This window comes from Mytilus galloprovincialis, chromosome 13, assembly GCF_965363235.1.
Source record: "Mytilus galloprovincialis chromosome 13, xbMytGall1.hap1.1, whole genome shotgun sequence".
Classification (NCBI taxonomy): Eukaryota; Metazoa; Mollusca; class Bivalvia; order Mytilida; family Mytilidae; genus Mytilus; species Mytilus galloprovincialis.
In genome coordinates this window covers 49,776,926-49,796,457 of record NC_134850.1, presented here as the reverse complement: position 1 = coordinate 49,796,457, position 19,532 = coordinate 49,776,926, and the positions used below count along the sequence as shown (strand labels likewise).

At 31.0% G+C, this 19,532-nt stretch overlaps 1 protein-coding gene across 1 annotated transcript in view; it reads left to right on the top strand.

Moving 5' to 3' along the window:
• The first annotated feature begins 9,427 nt into the window (after nt 1–9,427).
• The window catches only part of LOC143056139 (NACHT and WD repeat domain-containing protein 2-like), a 54,032-nt gene continuing 43,927 nt past the window's right edge, over nt 9,428–19,532 (top strand). The window contains exon 1 of the mRNA XM_076229224.1: nt 9,428–9,576. Within this exon, the coding sequence (XP_076085339.1) occupies nt 9,512–9,576 (65 nt within the window). The 5' untranslated portion in view covers nt 9,428–9,511. The remainder of the gene's footprint in view (nt 9,577–19,532) is intronic.

Sequence of the window (19,532 nt, the reverse complement as noted above, 5' to 3'; positions counted from 1 at the left end):
TTCTAGTTACTGACCATGTGTATCATTTCAATTAATTTTAACAGTGGTATGTTTTATCTCCTTTTGCCTGTTTATTACTTTTACTGTTTGGTTATTTTTTGTTGTTATGACTTTTCCACATGGCTTGGTACTTAGACATCCCGACATTGTGTTACTGTGTTATGGTCATTTTTTGTATTCTTGTCTTTCATTTGTGGTGTGTCTATAGAGTGTCTATGTGTCATAAAGCTTTGCTTTGTTGATATACTTGTTTGCTTCTGAATTGTTTAGATTATTACACAATTTCGACCGCAATTGTGACACTTGTATCTAGTTTGTCTGTTTGTTTTGCGCAATCAAAGTTATTAATATAAACTAATTCTTGGCAACTATTATACAATCGTAGCTAGCTATACAACCAGGTTTGATCGGCCATTTTCTGTAAAGAGAAATGTTTGTAGTATGACATGTTTTTCTATTTGTATTCATCTGATGAGTTCGTTTTTGTGTTGTACTGTTACACCACTGTTCAAAATTAGAGGGAGGGATGGAAGACCACTAACATGTTAAGCCCAGCACCTTCTGTATGTATATGTCTGTCCCAAAATCAGGAGCCTGTAGTCGACTGGTTGTCATTGGTTGATTTGTATCATATTTTTTTTCGTTATTTTTTTTGTACATAAATTAAGCCGTCAGTTTTTTCATTTGAACTTATTTGCATTTGTCACTTCAGGGCTTTTTTCTCTTGTGGAGAGTTTGTCTCATTGGCAATCATACCACATCTTCTTTATTATATAATAAAAGGTATTTCATAATATATCTTCAGAAAAAAAAACCTCCCCCAGAGAACAAAAACTGCAACTTGTAAAGTTTCATACATTTCTGACGAATGTATTATTTTTCAAATGTTAAAATGAACAATATGTGAAAAAGTAACAACTGGCAAATCAAATATTTTTATTTCTTATGTTTATTGTTAACACATGCCACAGATAAATAGGTATCAGGTTTATAATTTGTTACGCCAGACGCGAGTCTCGTCTAAATAAGTTCATCAATGACGCTCATATCAAAATATTTAGAAAGCCACAAAAAGTCCAAAGTTGAAGAGCATTGAAAACCCAAAATTCCAAAAAGTTGTGCCAAAGTCGACTAAGTTAATTTATGCCTGGGACAAGACATTCCTTAATATTTCAAAAAATTCATACTTCTGCAAACAGTAAATTGATAAAAAATGACCATCTAATTGATATTCTTTCAACACCGAAGTGCTGATTATTTGGCTGGTGATACAATCGGGTAAAATTTCATTGTTTTTTCTGTGCTATAATCGGGATAATGCACAGCTAAGGTGTGCATTAACTACCCCAAATATACTACACAGTTCAACAGTACTCTTACCTTTAGTGGCGGATCCTCGGATTTTGAAAGGGTGCTAATCTATAAAATTGAATTTATCACCTAGTGAGACCAAAATCAGTTTTTACGATTTTATTTCAAAATATGAGATGGAAAGTGTTTCGCACTAAAAATATTGCATAATATTTTATGAACAATGGAATCTTAAATCAGTGTTTCAAAGTCAAACCAAGTAATAAAATTGAAAATGGAAATGGGGAACATCTCAAAGGGACTGCAACCCGACCAAAGGCCTCCAATGGGTCTTAACGCAGCGAAAAAAATCCCGAACCCGGAGGTGGTCCTAAGTTGGGTTTTAAATAAAATTATGTACTAGTTCAGTAAAAATGGACCTCACACTCAACTCCGACACATATAAACAAACTATAATAAAAAAAAACAAAAACATACAAGACTAACAAAGGCTAGAGCCGACTCCTGACATGGGACAGGCGCAACACTGCGTTATGGTTAAACACGTTTTGTGAGATCTTAACCCTCCCCTTATACATCTTATCAATGTAGAATAAAGAAAAACATAGCAATACGAACAGAAAACTCAGTCCGAGTCCGATGTCAGAATAGGTAACAAAATGAAAAAAGCAAAATGACAATGATACATACATTAACAAATGACTACTAGTAGGTACTGACATGCCAGCTTCAGACCTAAATCAAACTGAACAAAAGATAATGTCCTCATCAAGTACAATCCATATCGTTAGGGATTTAGTATCATACCATCACACATATACGAGAAGAACATAACCCTTATTATGCCAACAACTGGTCCTCGAATAAATGTGTTTATTACCAATGCAAAGACCCTACGAATGAATCAATATTAACTCCAAAATATGCAATCCGTAATGACCTGACAAGAGTATCGTAACTGTATATCCTTTCCGAATAAGTCTATTAAAAGATTTGAATAGCTTTTGAGTTTCTGCTTTGTAAAGAAAAGAAAATATTTGATGTAAAATACCTGAACATATAAGATGTCTACATGTTTATTTATATTTACGAAATATTCTTGTACCGATGATAAAATTTAGTAAACGTTTTGACCAGTTTGTGATATCGAAATCCCTGGTGTTATAATGTTTCGGTAATACAGAGATTTCGAATATAACAAGTTGAGATATATAAACAGTTAAAGATAATGACAAGATCATGTCACCATCTACAACATCGATAATTAACAATAGGAAATGAAAAATCGTCTCTTGTATCATACATTTTGTTTTTAGGCGTCTGTTTTAAGATATAGATATCAATATCCAGGATAGGGCTGTGCACATTGTAATTTATATGAAGTCGTCATTATTGATAGCCCATATATAATCCAAATCTCATAAAACGTATTGAATTTTTGTATCAGATGGTATTTTGATGAGTATGTGCTGATTTTAGTCTTAAATTGTAACTCATAACAAATCTAAACAGGATCACCATAAGTTGTGCACAGTAAGTCCCATTAGCATTTCAATAATTTGACGATATACAGAATCTCCAAAGCGAACAAACACTTTATCTATTTTAAAGATTTCAAAAGCTTGTCCAATTGACATCGTTATTTTGTTTGTTTTTTACTAAAAATTGAACATAAATATTCGATTTCAGACTTTATAAATAGATATAGGAAGATGTGGTATGTGTGCCAATGAGACAACTCTCCATCCAAATAACAATTTATAAAAGTAAACCATTATAGGTCAATGTACGGCCTTTAACACGGAGCCCTGGCTCACACCGAAAAAAAGCTATAAAGGGCCCCCATTTAATTAGGTATGATTTTTTTTCCAAATAGGATTATGAAACAAAGTGATGGATAGAGGGTAGAAAAATTTAAACTCACAAATATAAGCATGCAATTTATCAAGTACTTCAACCAAATATTTGACACTCCAATAGTTATTAATTCCACACTATTATCAGGTTTGTGATTTCACCAAGTGTACTAGTAAGCAGAATAGACAAGCAAATAGTGTAACAATGGCTTGAAGACGAAATAAATCTGTTTTGTGCAGCTTTTGAAACCTATTCAAAGTTGTAACTTCCATTGTATTTTGTTCTGCTTGTGTAGCAAACGTTTATGGTTTTACAATTGTGATTTTCCGAAAAAAAAAGTAACCAGTTTGAATGTTAGTGAATCGTATATCCTTTTGCATAACCTCAATGTAATATTTCCGTCAAACATAAATGATATTATTAGAAGCCTTATCAGCCGGGTCAGGAACAAATTCCTTGACGATTTCTTTTAGTAAATGTTTAATACGAAAACTATATTTAATATGGTTGTTGTAAGGAGTAGTATGTTATCTAAAATGGTGTCTACCTATATCAAATATGTTCATTACCTAATTATAAAAAGAGTCAAAGGATTTCTTGTCAGCCTTTTCTCTTTTCAAACAGTAAGTTCGGAGTGAGTCATGGATGTTATAGCAAAACTCAGTCCAATGAATAATTGGAATGGGACGATATTAAGGTGCTTTAATCAGGAATGATTACAACGAACGATGTTAAGGTCTCCTGTTATAACATTGAAACTGGGTCCACAGGCTACAATGCAGTCAAGTATAGAACGTATTATAAATTTCCTTTACTGACTTTTGTACAATGAGGTAAGATTTAAACTTTGTTATTTAATTGATAAGTGTGCTTATATTGGTCCCACCGACTACATTTATAGGTTGATATGGAGAGGTTACTACATATTTTGGTACTATTTGCCTTGCCTTCAATTATTTCACTACCTTAAATAAGGTCTGATTACAGACCTTGTTATACACTTGATAAGAGTTTGCTGCAATTTGGCCTGCATGACGACAATGAGGTTATATATAAAACTTGTTAGAATCTTATATAGAATATCGTTTATTTGTTTCATCGGCTACAATGAGGTCATCTATAGACATTGGTAAATATTTCTACAGAATGTCTATAAATTTGTGTCATTATGTACAATGACTTACGATATATACCTGATTTGATACTTCTGTAAAGCGTGCTGACATATGTCTCATCGCCTACTATAAATTAAAAAATAAACTTTACTTGATACTTCTTTAAAGTTTCCTCACACTTGTCTCATCAGCTAAATTGAGGGGAGGTCATATAATTTGATAGTTTTCTGTCATTAGTCTACAATGATATCAGAAACTATACCTTGTTACATACTTCTTATAAATGAGGAACGAAAGATACCCGTGGGACAGTCAAACTCATAGATTGAAAATAAACTGACAACGACATAGCTAAAAATAAAAAAAAAAAAACAGACAAAAAATAGTACAGAAGACACAACATAGAAAACTAAAGACTACGCAACAGGAACGCCACCAAAAACTGAAGGTGATCTCAAATGCTCTGGAAGGGTAAGCAGATCCTTCCCTACATATGGCACTAGTCATATTGCTAATGTTATTAGCAATCTGGTAAATGGTCTAATTCGGTAGTTCACATTCGTGAAAAGGAAAGGGTATTGTATTTACGACAACACAAATCCGATATCATCTGTGAAACGGTTGTTCCATAACGGTCAACAAACTCGTGATGGTGTCCGTAAAATTAACTGAAATATTAGAATGTGCAGACACCTGTCTCACCAATTACATTACGGTCATAATTTGAAAGGTAAAATATACTTTTATCCGTCCTTTTTTCACATATGTGACATACAGAATTAGGCTTTGAGCCGTGTGTGTACTAAAATGAGCAACACGACGGGTGCCACATGTGAAGCAGGATCTGTTTACCCTCTCGGAGCATTTGAGATCACCCCTAGTTATTGATGGGGTTCATGTCGCTTAGTCTTTATTTTTGTATGTCTTCTGTACTTTTGTTTGTCTGTTTGTGTTTTGTTTTAGCCATGACATTGTCAGTTTATTTTCGATTTATTGTTGTTTCTTTTGCCCTATTTTTAATATAGTGTCATGACATTTTTCTTACCCAATATATTGTTCTATAGATTGTGCATATTTTTGTCATATAAACTACTAAACTTGCATTGTACTTCGTTAAGTTATGTGACATTTATCTTACCGGCACGAATGATGTTAAGCATATACATCTTCTATCATCGTAGAGAGTGTGGTGATTTTTTCTGACCAGTTGCAATAAGGCTTGACAAAGCTTGTTATACATGTTATAGAATGTGCTTACATCTGTCTCACCTGCTTTAACGAGATGAGATACAGATTTCTTGTGCTAATATAAATCAATGAAATCTCTGTAATATATTTTTGATAGCTTCGAATTCCTGCAATTTGGGCTCATGGATCCAGAAAGACCTTGCATTTGATTTCAGAAGAGTGTGCTGAAATTGGAATTACCGACTACAATGAAGGTAGATATAGGACTTGTTATGCACTATTGTAACGTGTTGTGACATTTGTCTCCCGGTCTACATTGAGGTCCTATATAGACATTGTTATGTATGTGTATAGATCTGGAGTGTGCATTTAATTGTCTCATCAGCTACAATAAGTTCAAGATGTACCATGTTTTATATCAGTTGTTCTTAGACAGTTCGTTTCAATGAATTGATGGCGTTTGGTTTTGTTGTAGTTCAGTTTGTCTGTTGTTCATTTGTTTTCCGGTTATAATTGATATTTTTCCCTCGGTTTTAGATATAGGAAGATGTGGTATGATTTTGTTTCCTGGATTTGTGTTCATTTTATCGTATTATGACATTAAACAGCTATATAATGCTGTTGCCTTTATTTTTACTTCTAAACAATGTTCTGACATTTATCCCATAGGCTAAAACGAGCTCAGAATTTTTTGTACTATAAATTGGGTTACATTTCAGTACTGAGTTTAATACCGATATTATCCATTTTTGTATACATAATAATATACTGTGGGTTCATTTATTTTCGTAGGTATCAATTTTCGTGGATCGCTGAAAACTTGCACATTCGTGGGAATTTGATTTCGTGGTTTTGACAATCTCTGTATACAAAGCCTATTTAAAATATGTGTTTCGTTGAACATTTAATGTCGTGGTTCATCTGTACCCACGCAACCCAAGAAAATGTGTATGAAACGAATAATAATGAATCCATAGTAATATAATCTTATTATTTTTATCAAACATTTATTTAAGGTATGTTTAAACCGAAACCTAATCTGTTGTTTTTTACTTTAAATCTTCATTTTAACCTGACAAATGGAATAAACTTCATTTAAGTTAAAAAATAATCAATATGCATCTTCTACACTGAAAAAGTCACTTATATGAAAGACTTAAAACAACACGTTTAACAATTCGTTTGATGCGCTTTTTTGGATGAATTCCTGTGATACGGTCCCTATTTCCATTCTCAATGTTATCATATATATATATATATATAAGGATGTTTTGCATGTTCCACACACATGTAGGTATACAGTCGTGTGTGTTTTGCGGGTAAAATAATTAATAAAAGTTCACATCTTTGTGGTCATTATTGTACTTTTCAATATGCTACTCGTGTTCGGAATTGGTTGATACCACACACAATGCACACATATACATCTTGTTTAAGTTCTTCGAGAGATTTTGCTTAAAACAGGGGAAAATAAAAGGAAACCGAAAAACATTTAAAAAAAGTGTCGACAATTTGAAAATTTAAAATACATATATTGAGAAAAATTTCATTCCGGTCTACTCATATGAAATAAAAAAAAAAAAAAAAAAAAAAAACAATGATGCAGATAGGATCATTTTTCAAATTTTAATATTAAATAGTAAAATAAAAAGCCTTTTTAATTTTTCAATATTTGACGTCCAACTGAAGAATGCTAAAGGTCTGCAATTTCAATATTTGCTTTTAGAATGTAATTGAAAAACGTTGTTTTTTCTAAAACAAGCAAATGCAAATGGTTTTATTTATTCAAACTGTTGATAATAAAAGTTAATCATTTTGATAACAAACTTATTATTAATTTTTCAATATCCGTGATATCAAAAATTGAACTCGCATAAATACAATAAATGTCAAATCTCATCAGGAAAAAGTAAAATCACAAAAAAAGCTCCGAAGAAAATTTAAAACGGAAAGTCCCTAATGAAATGGCAAAATCAAACGAAAAAACACATCAAACGAATGAACAACAACTGTCATATTCCTGACTTGGTACAGGTATTTTAAAATGTAGAAAATGGTGGATTAAACTTTTATAGGTTTATCTAAAGTGAGTCCAAAAGATTGCTTTGGCATGTTTCAAATAAAGGCAACAGTAGAATACTGCTGTTCAAAATTCATAAATCGATGGAGCAAAAGCAAATCCGGGTTACAAACTAAAACTGAGGGAAACGTATCAATATAAGAATACTACGATGCAACAGAGACACAACACCATAACGTAACACACACAGAAATGAACTGTAATATAACAATGGCCATTTTCCTGACTTGGTACTGGGCATTTTATGAAAAAATGGTGGGTTGAACCTGGTTTTGTGGCATGTCAATCCTCCCGCTTTAATGCCAGTGTTAATAATAACATTAAGTATGGCTCCTCTTAAGAATCATGCAGAGGTTGATACAGTGATAGTTGTAAAATTGACTTTTTTGAGCTTCAAATGTTCTATTTTGATAAGAAGCTAAAAGAAATCACAATTACACATGTGTTGTACATTTGGTTGTTATGGTTATGATAATTTCAATCCTAAAACCTTAAACATTTGTGTTTTTCATTACAAATTGTTATATAAACGACTAATTAATTTCGATGTTACCATATTTCCACATTTGTTCTTAAAATTAAAGTTGATAAAAATGACAACATTCCACGACAGGGTTACAATAAATAAACAGATAAAAGGGAAAATGTAGGACAGAGAAACAAACGAATAGTAGCTATCAAAAGGTAACAGGTTAACAAATATTTGTATACGCCAGACGCGCGCTACGTCCACACAAAAGTATGCTCAGATGTAAAAAGTTTGAAAGCCATACCAACTACAAAGTTGAAGATCGCCGAGGACCAAAAGTTCCAAAAAGTTGTAAAGCCAGTGTTATCCGCCTGGGACAAAAACATCATTAATATAAAAAAGGAATACATAGTTTTGCAAACAGTAAATTTTATAAAATGACTATATAATAGATATACATGATTAAACTGAAGTGGTGACTAGCTAACGAATGCATTACAAAATCACAGCCCTGTTAGCCATATTCAAAACAATTCACTTTGAAATTAAGTTTTGTAGGACTATTTACAAAATCTTTTTGTCAGTTTAAAGTGACACATGTTTGGCGTAAATATGCACAGTCTTAACACGCCTTTTCGATTTATAGATCGTTTATCAAGACGAGAAAAATAATAGGTACAATGATGGATTGAGTTCACTGAATTTTTTTGTCAGACATGAACAGGTTTTATGATAAAAATATGTTAAAATGTAATACAATCAAACATGCTCGACTTGCAATGTTTTTTTCTCGATTACACATGATAAACAGACCAACCGCCAAGTTAGCATCATTTGCAGGTAGATCAACTTACCAATTTCTTGGTTAGCCTAGTGACGACTCTGCTATTATATACAGTTATAAAAAAGTGTATATATGTGCTTCATCAACTACAATGAGTTCAGCTATATGTCATGTTTTATTCTTCTATATAAATACTTATAAATAGTCCTGACATTTGTCTTATCGTCTTAAATGATTGTATTATAGATCAAGAAAACTTTCGTCATAATTTAAATACTGGTGTAATCCAAACAAATGATACATCAATATTTTATCAAACATATATTAACCATATGTTAATACCAAAGACTTCGTCCTATATCTGCTATCTTAAATATTTCTATAACCAATTGAAAAGGGTATTTTAAGTTGCAAAATAACAGTATAAATCGATTGAACTGTGTCTCTCAATAATAAACAAGTTTAATAAATGTTTATATTTGACAGTTAGGTAGGGGGAGTCGAGAGATATGATATCAAAATTAGATCTCAATCATTAGATAACCTTGACGACAGTACAAACAGTACGTTTATCTATTTAACTATGTGTGCTTCGTTTTTTATCACAGCGAAATGATTCCGTCTTTCTGTTCTGAATAATATATAAACCTATGTTGACATGTAAAGTGTTAAGTTAAAATACACTGTAAAAGAGATACATTATTGAAATGGGCTGTGCTGCTTCCATAAACATTTCATCAAATAAAGAGACAGCCAGCAATAACAGCAAAAGGTAAATATGTGCTGCAACATCTTATGATTTATTTTGAAACATGCAAATATGTATATTCATAGACAAAAGGAACAGAACATAGAACAAAAGTGCTTGTGTGCAACATTGTTTTTAATTTTTGACTTAAAATGCATTTGATTTAGTTCATAAGTCAAGAAATATATTAAAATACAATAATGAGAATGAAAGGGGTTTATATATGCAACAGTCACGCGATTCCGTGCTTAACGCTTGTTATTCGCCATGTTTTTCAAAATTTTGAAAGCTTGAACTTGATTATGTCGAAACTAAAAATAAGGATCTGTCATTTAAAAAACGATAGGGCGTACAGTTGTACAAACTATCAATTTTGAGCATGCAAGTTGCCTCCGTTGTTTAGATTTTTGTTGTAAGAATTGTTTTCTATTACATCAAGTAACTGAATTTAGCCTTGTGTAACGAATACATCTCGTAAATTGTGTTTTCACATGTATGGTCAAATCCATAACATTATAGTAAAAAAATAAAGCTAATGGCTATTCATAAGATAGATATAAAACAAAAACAAAAAAACTCACTAATTTCTAAACTCTGTTTTGAGATACTTACTGAAAAAAAGTAAAATGACAAAAATACTAAACTACGAGGAAAATTCAGAATGGAAAGTCCCTAATCAAATGACAAAATCAAATGATTAAGCACTTCAAACGATTGGATAACAATTGTTATATTCATGACTTGGTACAGGCGATTTCAAATGTAGAAACGGTGGTTTTATAGCGCTAAACCTCACACTTGTATGTCAGTCGCATCAAATTTCGTTATATTTACAACAATATTCCTGACTTGATGCGGGCATTTTTCAAATGTAGAAAATGGTGGATTGAACTTGGTTTTTTATTGCGCTAAACCTCTCACTTAAATGTCAGTCGCATCAAATTCCGTTATATTTACAACAATGAATAAACAAAACAGACATAATAGCTAAAATAGTCAAAATATGTTTAAAGTAGTCATTATTGTGTTACAATCTCTTTTGTCTTTTTTTCTTTTTTATTCAACAATATATTGCTTGCTGTTAACAATTTTGTTCACAAGTCCAGCATTCTAGTGAAGGGTTTCTTAAATTTATTTTTACAAGAAATCCAGGGTTTCCCTCTGTTTGACTATGATACATTACAATATTTCTTATCTATTTTAAATATTTCATTTTCAATAATAAATAAATGAATAACTATATAAAAGATACTTATTTATCAATATGTATTATCTAGCTTGTTTAGAAAGAAAAAGTTTCCTGAAATAGTTCACACTTGTCTTTATCGATTTAATCTCAAAACAAACAAACATTTACAAAAAGCACAAAAAGCATCTATTAAATTAAAAAAAAAAACAAATTCATTGCTTCGCGTGCTTGACGTCAGAAAATGTAAACGTCACATAGGAAGATATTTTGTCGTTCAATGTATATTAAAAAAAATCACATGGGGAATGGTGGTATGCAGGGTCAAAAAATCAAAAGTTAAGTTAAAATCAACTGAAACAGACCGAGATTTAAAATTATCCAGAAGCTCTGCAAAAATTATAAGAATCCACATATGAAAGGATAGATAATTCTGACAAAAAAAAAAATGACAGAACGCAAGTATGCAATTGTACACGTTGTAATTTCAAAGATAAGCTGAAACCTGGGTTACTATCTTTTAATTGCAGACCTCCAGAGAGGGTAAAAAACTGAAAATATACAAAAATGAAATCTAATAAGCACAATGTTCACAATTGACAGTTTTCACCAAATTGTAGTACACTTAGTATTAACAATGTTCTCCATTCATTGAAAAATATGTCAATCTTATGAAACAACAAAAAATGATAAAAAAATGCCCTAGAATTATATCTTGAATAACAAAATTATAACACGAAAAGTGTTCCATACACATACTGTTTTAAGAGAAAAACGTACACCGAAATATATGGCTTTAACTGCGTTCCATACAAAAAATATTTTGACAAACTGACGGAGTAAAATCAAAAATCGTGAATTCAGAAGTTTAAATTGACTGAGACTTGTGTATAATAAATGCAGGAATGAAAATAACCATCATATAAACATAATAACGGAACAGATCCGTGTAATTTCCGGAGTGTGACATTACACACGTCTCTCTTATAAAATACAGTAAAACTATTTTAACTATAACTTTAGTTTAACATTTTGCTTAAAGGGTTTAATTATGTAATGTGTCTTTCTTCAAGGAATAAATATATCATATAAAATTGAGAAAGGAAATGGCGAATGTGTCAAAGTGACAACAACCCAACCATAGAGCAGACAACAGCCGAAGGCAACCAATGGGTCTTCAATGTAGCGCGAAACTCCCGCACCTGGAGGCGTCCTTTAACTGGCTCCTTAAAAAATATGTATACTAGTTCAGTGATAATGGACGTCATACTAAACTCGGAATTATACACAAAAAACTAAAATTAAAAATCATACAAGAGTAACAAAGGTCAGAGGCTACTGACTTGGAACAGGCACAAAATTGCGGCGTTGTTAAACATGTTTATGAGATCTCACTCCTCCCCTTATACCTCTAGCTAAAGTAGAAAAGTAAACGCAGAGCAATACACACATTAAAATTCAGTTCAAGAGAAGTCCGAGACCGATGAACGAAGATGTAACAAAAGAAAATGAACAAAATGACAATAATACATAAATTACAACAGACTATTAGCAGTTAACTGACATGCCAGCTCCAGACCTCAATTAAACTGATTGAAAGATTATGTCTTCATCATATAAATATTAGGCACAATCCCTCCCGTTAGGGTTTTAGTATCATACTATCATAAAATATATATATAGAAGAACATAACCCGTGTCATGCAAACAATTGTTAAAAAAGAAAATAAATGTATTAAGTTCCGATGCAAAGACCCCAAAAGTGAATCAATATTAAATCCAACATATGCAATCTACGAATTATTTCCTTATACCGATGATAAAATTTAGTTTGTGATATCGAAAACCCTGGTGTGATAATTTTTCAGTAATACATAAATTTCTCTCGCTAACATCTAATACGTTGTTACAATTACGAGAGAATCGTACAACTTGAGATATATAAACACCATAAGATGATGACAATGGAACGTCACCATCTAAAAATGGATAATTAACGATAGGAAATGAAAACTCATCTCTTTTATCATAAATTTTTGTATTAAGCTTCCCGTTAACGGTAAAGATATCAAGATCGAGGAAAGGGCAGTGGTCGTTGTTAGTATTAGCTTTATTTAAAGTTAGTTCAACAGGATAAATTTCTTTAGTATACTTAAAAAATATGTAAAAATATCGGAAATTGATGAGACTGTCATTACAAAAGTGAGAGGGTTAGCGCTATAGAACCAGGTTTAATCCACCATTTTCTACATTTGAAAATGCCTGTACCAAGTCAGGAATATGACAGTTCTTGTCCATTCGTTTTTGATGCGTTTTGTTATTTGATTTTGCCATGTGATTATGGACTTTCCCAATTGATCTTCCTCTAAGTTCAGTATTTTTGTGATTTTACTTTTTACTGAAGTCGTCATTATTGAGAGCCAATATATCATCCAAATATCTAAAAGTATTGTTCAACTTTTGTATCAAATGTTGTTTCGATGGGTCTTTGCTAATTTTAGTCATAAGTTGTAACTCATAACAATACAAAAACATGTCCGCAATAAATGGTCCACAGTTAGTCCCCATTGGAATTCCAATAACTTGATGATATACGGAATTTCCAAAGCGAACAAAAATGTTATCAAGTAAAAATTCAAGCGCAGATATAGTATCAAAGCATGTCCAATTCACATAGTTATTTAGTTTATTGCTACTAAAAAATGACCTAAAAGAGTTTAAACATAGGTACTCGCATTCTGACGTTTTAAATGACCAGTTTATTAAGGATGTGATTTTTTTCTTAATAAGAATATGAGGCAAAGTGGTATATAGGGTAGACAAATCAAAACTTTGAACAGATTCAAAATCACCAATAAATGCATGCAATTTATCAAGTATTCCCAACGAGTTTTTGACACCCCAGAAGTAATTAATTCTGCTATTTTCAAGGGCCATTTGATTTCAAGGGCCATTTGAACAATTTATTATCAGGTTTTTTATTGTATCAAGTGTACTAGTAAGTAGAAAAGACAATTTAGCAGTGGAAAAATGGCTTGAAGATGAAATAAATCTACATTTGTAAGTTTTTTTTTGTGTAGCTTCGGAAGCCAGTACATAGTTGAGACTTTCATTGTATTTGGTTCTGCTTGTAAAGAAGTAGCTAAAAGATTGTGTTTTTTACAGATAAAGATGTCGTTTTCTGAAAATGAAGTCAGTTGGAATGTTGGTGAATTCGTGATTTCATGTATTAATATGATACTAGAAATATTATCTTGATCAGTTAACAGGAGCTATGTCAGTTACAACAGCTTTCACTCAAAAATCTCACATTTAAATCACTTTGTGAGTTGTTTACATGATATTAAAGACCACTATATATAGTCTAGAGCTTTGGACACAGTGTTGCAACGATATATTAATAGCATGATTTCGAATCGAGGCGAGGGAAGAGAAATAAATCAGGAAATTTGAAGATATAAAATAGTTGTGTTAAAATTTAGAGAAATGATGTACATGTATATTATACTTACTTTTAAAAATATCTGAACAAGTGACAACTCTTCAGCAGATCTATCCATTGGATCACCAGTGAAAGTGATAAAAGGCTTATTACATATGTTTCACACGTAATTTCACTAAATATCCGCACAATACTTTCAAATCTGCAAATTTATAGAAGCGTATGTTTGTTTTTCAAACTTTTTATTTGAACACAGGCGATGTTGCTTCGATATCGCAAAAGCATGGATTCCGTCAAGGGAAGAACAAATATTTGCTTTCGAAAATTTGCAGATTTAACATTGTTGTGCTGATGATATTAAGGTGGTACCTAACACTTTAACTAAAATTAATTTGGCTCGTTTAATTTTCTTCAAAATTTGATAAAGTATTTACTTTGACCATTTAACAAAAATACAAAAAAATCAAAAGATTTAAACCAACCGTTTAATCAGAAAAATTACACTGGTTATATAGCAGTTTGACAAACACTTATTTTGATCATTGAGAAGCTTAATATTCCCTAATGAACACAACGTCATTAAAACGTTCTGCTGATTTTACAGAGTTATCTCCCTGTAGTGTTAGGTACCACCTTAAGTGGAATTAAATATATATATTTACTGTATAAAATGTTAATGCAAATAACGTTTTATAAATTAAATCATATCTACCTCTGAGTTTGTACAACAGACATCTACAGGGTCTATTTTACTGCATTTGCTTTGCATGTTACATTATTTGTTATGAAATCCCTGAAAGTAGCAAAAGTCTAAAATCGCCTAATGTACTCGACTGTAATGATTTTTCTCGACCAGTCTGAAATTAAGTTGATAACACTGGAATGTAGTCTGAACCATACTTAACAGTCTGAACTGGTACTCGACCTTTACTCGTCCAGTACTTAACCATTGTAAACGTGTCTGAACCATGCTTAACCTAGTCTGAACCATGCTCGATATACACCAGACATCAAGAGGGTTTATTGATTTGACAGCATCTGATGCCAGAGTGCAGTGGTATATTATTGAAGCACTTATCCACAAGTCATCCTTCTTGTGGACATAAAAGCAGACGTTGGGCCTCACGATTAACCTAAGACAAACACGCAGTGAATAAACCATGTATATGAATTTGATGGGAGGAATTTAAAGTCACTATTGAAAGTTAAAGTACCGGCATAAAGCAATCACATATCATACATACGTTATCTCCTCCTAAAATATTTGATGTTTAATCTTACATACAATAATTAAGGCAAATGTAAATGTAAAATATTTAAATGTTTCTGCAATTTAGAAAAATTACAGGATAAAATATCAAAACTTTAACAAAACTGATACACGTACAACAACAGGGTGTGATTTTGTCCTTTAGGAAACCAAAAGTCATTTCCCACTCATTTAACATGTTTAAATAATACACATAAAAATGATTAAAGTGTTAAATTCTTCATCCTAAATGTAAAAGCTAAATTACGAACAAAAAAATTGATATCTAAAGTCTGATTAAAAAAGGAAACAGTGAAACATTTAGTAATAGTGTCGACAATTTAAAACTTTAAAATACATATATTGAGACAAAGAGCTAGAGCCATTTTGCCGTGAATTCTTTTCATTCGATAAGATAGGTAAATCATGTTTTAAATAGCCAGATAGATGCTAATTATAGTACATGAACATACGTCACATTATTTATTTTTATACCTTAAACAGGTATTCCTACAAAAAAACAAGGCCAAGACTATTGATTTTTTTTTATATTGACCTTGTTTAATTGTTAACACCCTTAATGCGCATTATGTACCATACCACGTAACTTGTCAACAGGCCAAATAATATCGAACACATTCAAATGGGATGCTGTTTTATTCATTTTGAATTTATGTATATATATCTGTATTTGTCCTGATCTTTTAAGTTGGCTGACTGACAGGACCAACCTCGACAATGACCGGACCAGATGAAATTGCTAATTTCTCTTTTATTTCTCTAAATATTTTTCTGAAATTTGAAATATGATAATATTTCATCATTTGATAAATAGATTTAAGAATTTATTTTTTTTTAAATATGTAAGAAACTTTAGAAACGTGACATGACCAACTCTGATAATGATAGGACCAACTTCGACAATAACAGGACCAAATAAAAATGCTAATAACTTTATTACTTTTCAAAAGAATTATCTCAGATTTGAAACATTAAATGATATGTCACATTTTGAAACATTTATGTTATAAAAAATATAGATTTATTTTCAAAAACTTTCAAAAACGTGACATGACCATCGCTGACTGACATGACCAACCTCGACTATGACCGGAACAAATGAAATTGCTAATTATTCTTTTATTTCGCAAAAATTTAAAATATGTGAAGATTATATCATTTTATACATAAATATAAGAAAAAGGTATAAAAGCTTGCTGAAATGTGACCTGGTTAACGTTGTCAATAACAGGACAATCCTTGACAATTAATGCCAGGACCAAATAAAAATGCTAATTATGCATAACATTTATCAAAATATTCCTCTCAAATTTGAAATAATGACAATTTAGACCATTTTGCACATCATATAAGAAAAAGATAGAAAAAAAAAACGTATTGAAAGCTTGCAGTTGTGTGACCTGATCAACATAGGGTATGATCTGGCTGATGAAAAAAATCATAATTTCTTTCGTTTTTTACTGAAATTGTTCTGATCCATAATAAGAAAGATATATCTTATATTTCTCTTTTATTTCTCAAAATAATTAGCAATTTCATCTGGTCCTGTTATTGTCGAGGTTGGTCCTGTCAGTCAGCGATGGTCATGTAACGTTTAAACTTTCTAAATTTTTTAACATTTATTTTTCAAAATATGACATGTTATTTTATATTTCAAATCTGAGAGAATTTCTTTGAAAAATAAGAAAGTTATTAGCATTTTTATTTGGTCCTGTCATTGTCGATGTTGGTCATGTCATCATCAGAGTTGTTCATGTCACGTTTTCTAAAGTTACTTACAATTTTTATTTTTTTTTTCTTAAATCTATTTATCAAATGATAAAATCTTATCATATTTCAAATTTCAGAAAACTATTTAGAGAAATAAAAGAGAAATTAGCAATTTCATCTGGTCCGGTCGTTGTCGAGGTTGGTCCTGTCAGTCAGCGATGGTCATGTCACGTTTTGGAAAGTTTTTGAAAATAAATCTATATTTTTTATAACATTTTGGTTTCAAAATATGACATACCATTTTATATTTCAAATCTGAGATAATTCCTTTGAAAAATAAGAAAGTTATTAGCATTTTTATTTGGTCCTGTCATTCTCGATGTTGGTCCTGTCATTATCAGAGTTGGTCATTTCACGTTTTCTAAAGTTTCTTACAAAACTTTTTAATTTCTTTTCTTAAATCTATTTATCAAATGATGAAATCTTATTATATTTCAAAATCGATCCTTTGAGAAATGAAAAAGTTATTAACATTTTTCATTTGGTCCTGTCATTCGGTCCTGTCAATCGGTCCAGTCATTAGTGTAAGGAGCTACATGTATATCAACACAAATTAGCGATGTTACATTTTTTTCATAATTTTTATCTAGTAAGGACACACCAAACCAATTCATTTTTGAGGGAAAAAGTAGTATAAATTACAACAGTAAAAAAAACATAACTTTTGTTTTGGTTAGAATTGTCCTTTTGGGGGGATTTCCTGTTTTCCAACCTAAAAACACCCTAAATTCCGCATATTGGAATTTCATCCTTTTTTAGGGTTAAATTAACTATTTATCTCACATATCATAATATATCTAGATCGAGATATTGATGATATTGATCAAAAAGCATTTTTATTTTTTGTTTTTAAGTAAATTCAATTCTGTCAGTACTTCTTGAAATTGGCCCTTCTGTGAAAAAATTCACGGCAAATTGGCCCTACCTCTTTCATTCCGGTCTACTCATTTGAAATTAAAAAAAATGATGCAGATAGGATCATTTTTCAAATTTGAATATTTCAAAGTAAAATAAAAAGCATTTTTAATTTTTCAATATTTGAAGTCTAACTGAACAATGTTTAAGGTCAGCAATTTCAATATTTGCTTTTAGAATGAAATTGGAATACGTTGGTATTTTTTCTAAAACAAGCAAATGCAAAACAAGCAAATGCAAATGTTTTCATTTATTCAAACTGTTGATAAAGTAAATCATTTTGAAAAACAAACTTATTATTATTTTTTTAGTATCCGTGTGACATCAGTTGTACTCGCTTAAATACAATAAAATTGTTAAATCTCATCAGATAAAAGCAAAATCACAAAAAAACTCCGAGGAAAATTCAAAACGGAAAGTCCCTAATCAAATGGTAAAATCAAACGATAAAACACATCAAACGAATAGTCAACAACTGTCATATTTCTGACTTGGTACAGGCATTACAAATGTAGAAAATGGTGGATTGAACTTGGTTTTATAGGTTTATCTAAAGTGACTTCAAAAGATTTTTGTGGCATGTTTCAAAACAATTCTGGTTGAAATTTGTAGGGCAATTTACAAACTCTATTTGTCAGTTTAAAGTGACAAATATTTGGCGTAAATATACACTGTCTTAACACACCTTTTCGATTTATAGATCGTTTATCAAGACGAGAAAAATAATACTTACACTGATGAATTGAGTTAACTTAATTGTTTTGTCAAACATAAACAGTTTGAACGATAAAAATATGTTAAAAAGTTTTACAATGAAATATGGTTGCCTTGCGATGTTTTTTCTCGATAAAACCTGATTAACAGACGTTAGCCGACCCATAAACAGACCAACCGCCAAATTAGCATTATATACAGGTAGATCACCTGCTTGGTTAGCTTAATGACGACTCTGCTATTATATACTGTAACAAAAAAAGTGTATATATATGCTTCATCAACTTCAAAGAGTTTAGCAATGTAACATGTTTTATTCTATATAAATACTTATAAATAGTCCTGACATTTGTCTTATCGTCTTAAATGATTGTATTATAGATCAGGTAAACTTTCGTCATAATTTGAATACTGGTGAAATCCAAACAAATGATACATCAATATTTTATCAAACATGAAATAACCATATGTTAATACCAAAGACTTCGTCTTATATCTGCTATCTTAAATATTTATATAACCAATTGAAAAAGGTATTTTAAGTAAAATAACAGTATAAATCGATTGAACTGTATCTCTTAATACTAAACATTCTAATGAATGTTTATATTTGACAGTTATAAAAATAAAATTAACGGTACTAATTTTCCTGCACCAGATGCGCATTTCGACAATACATGTCT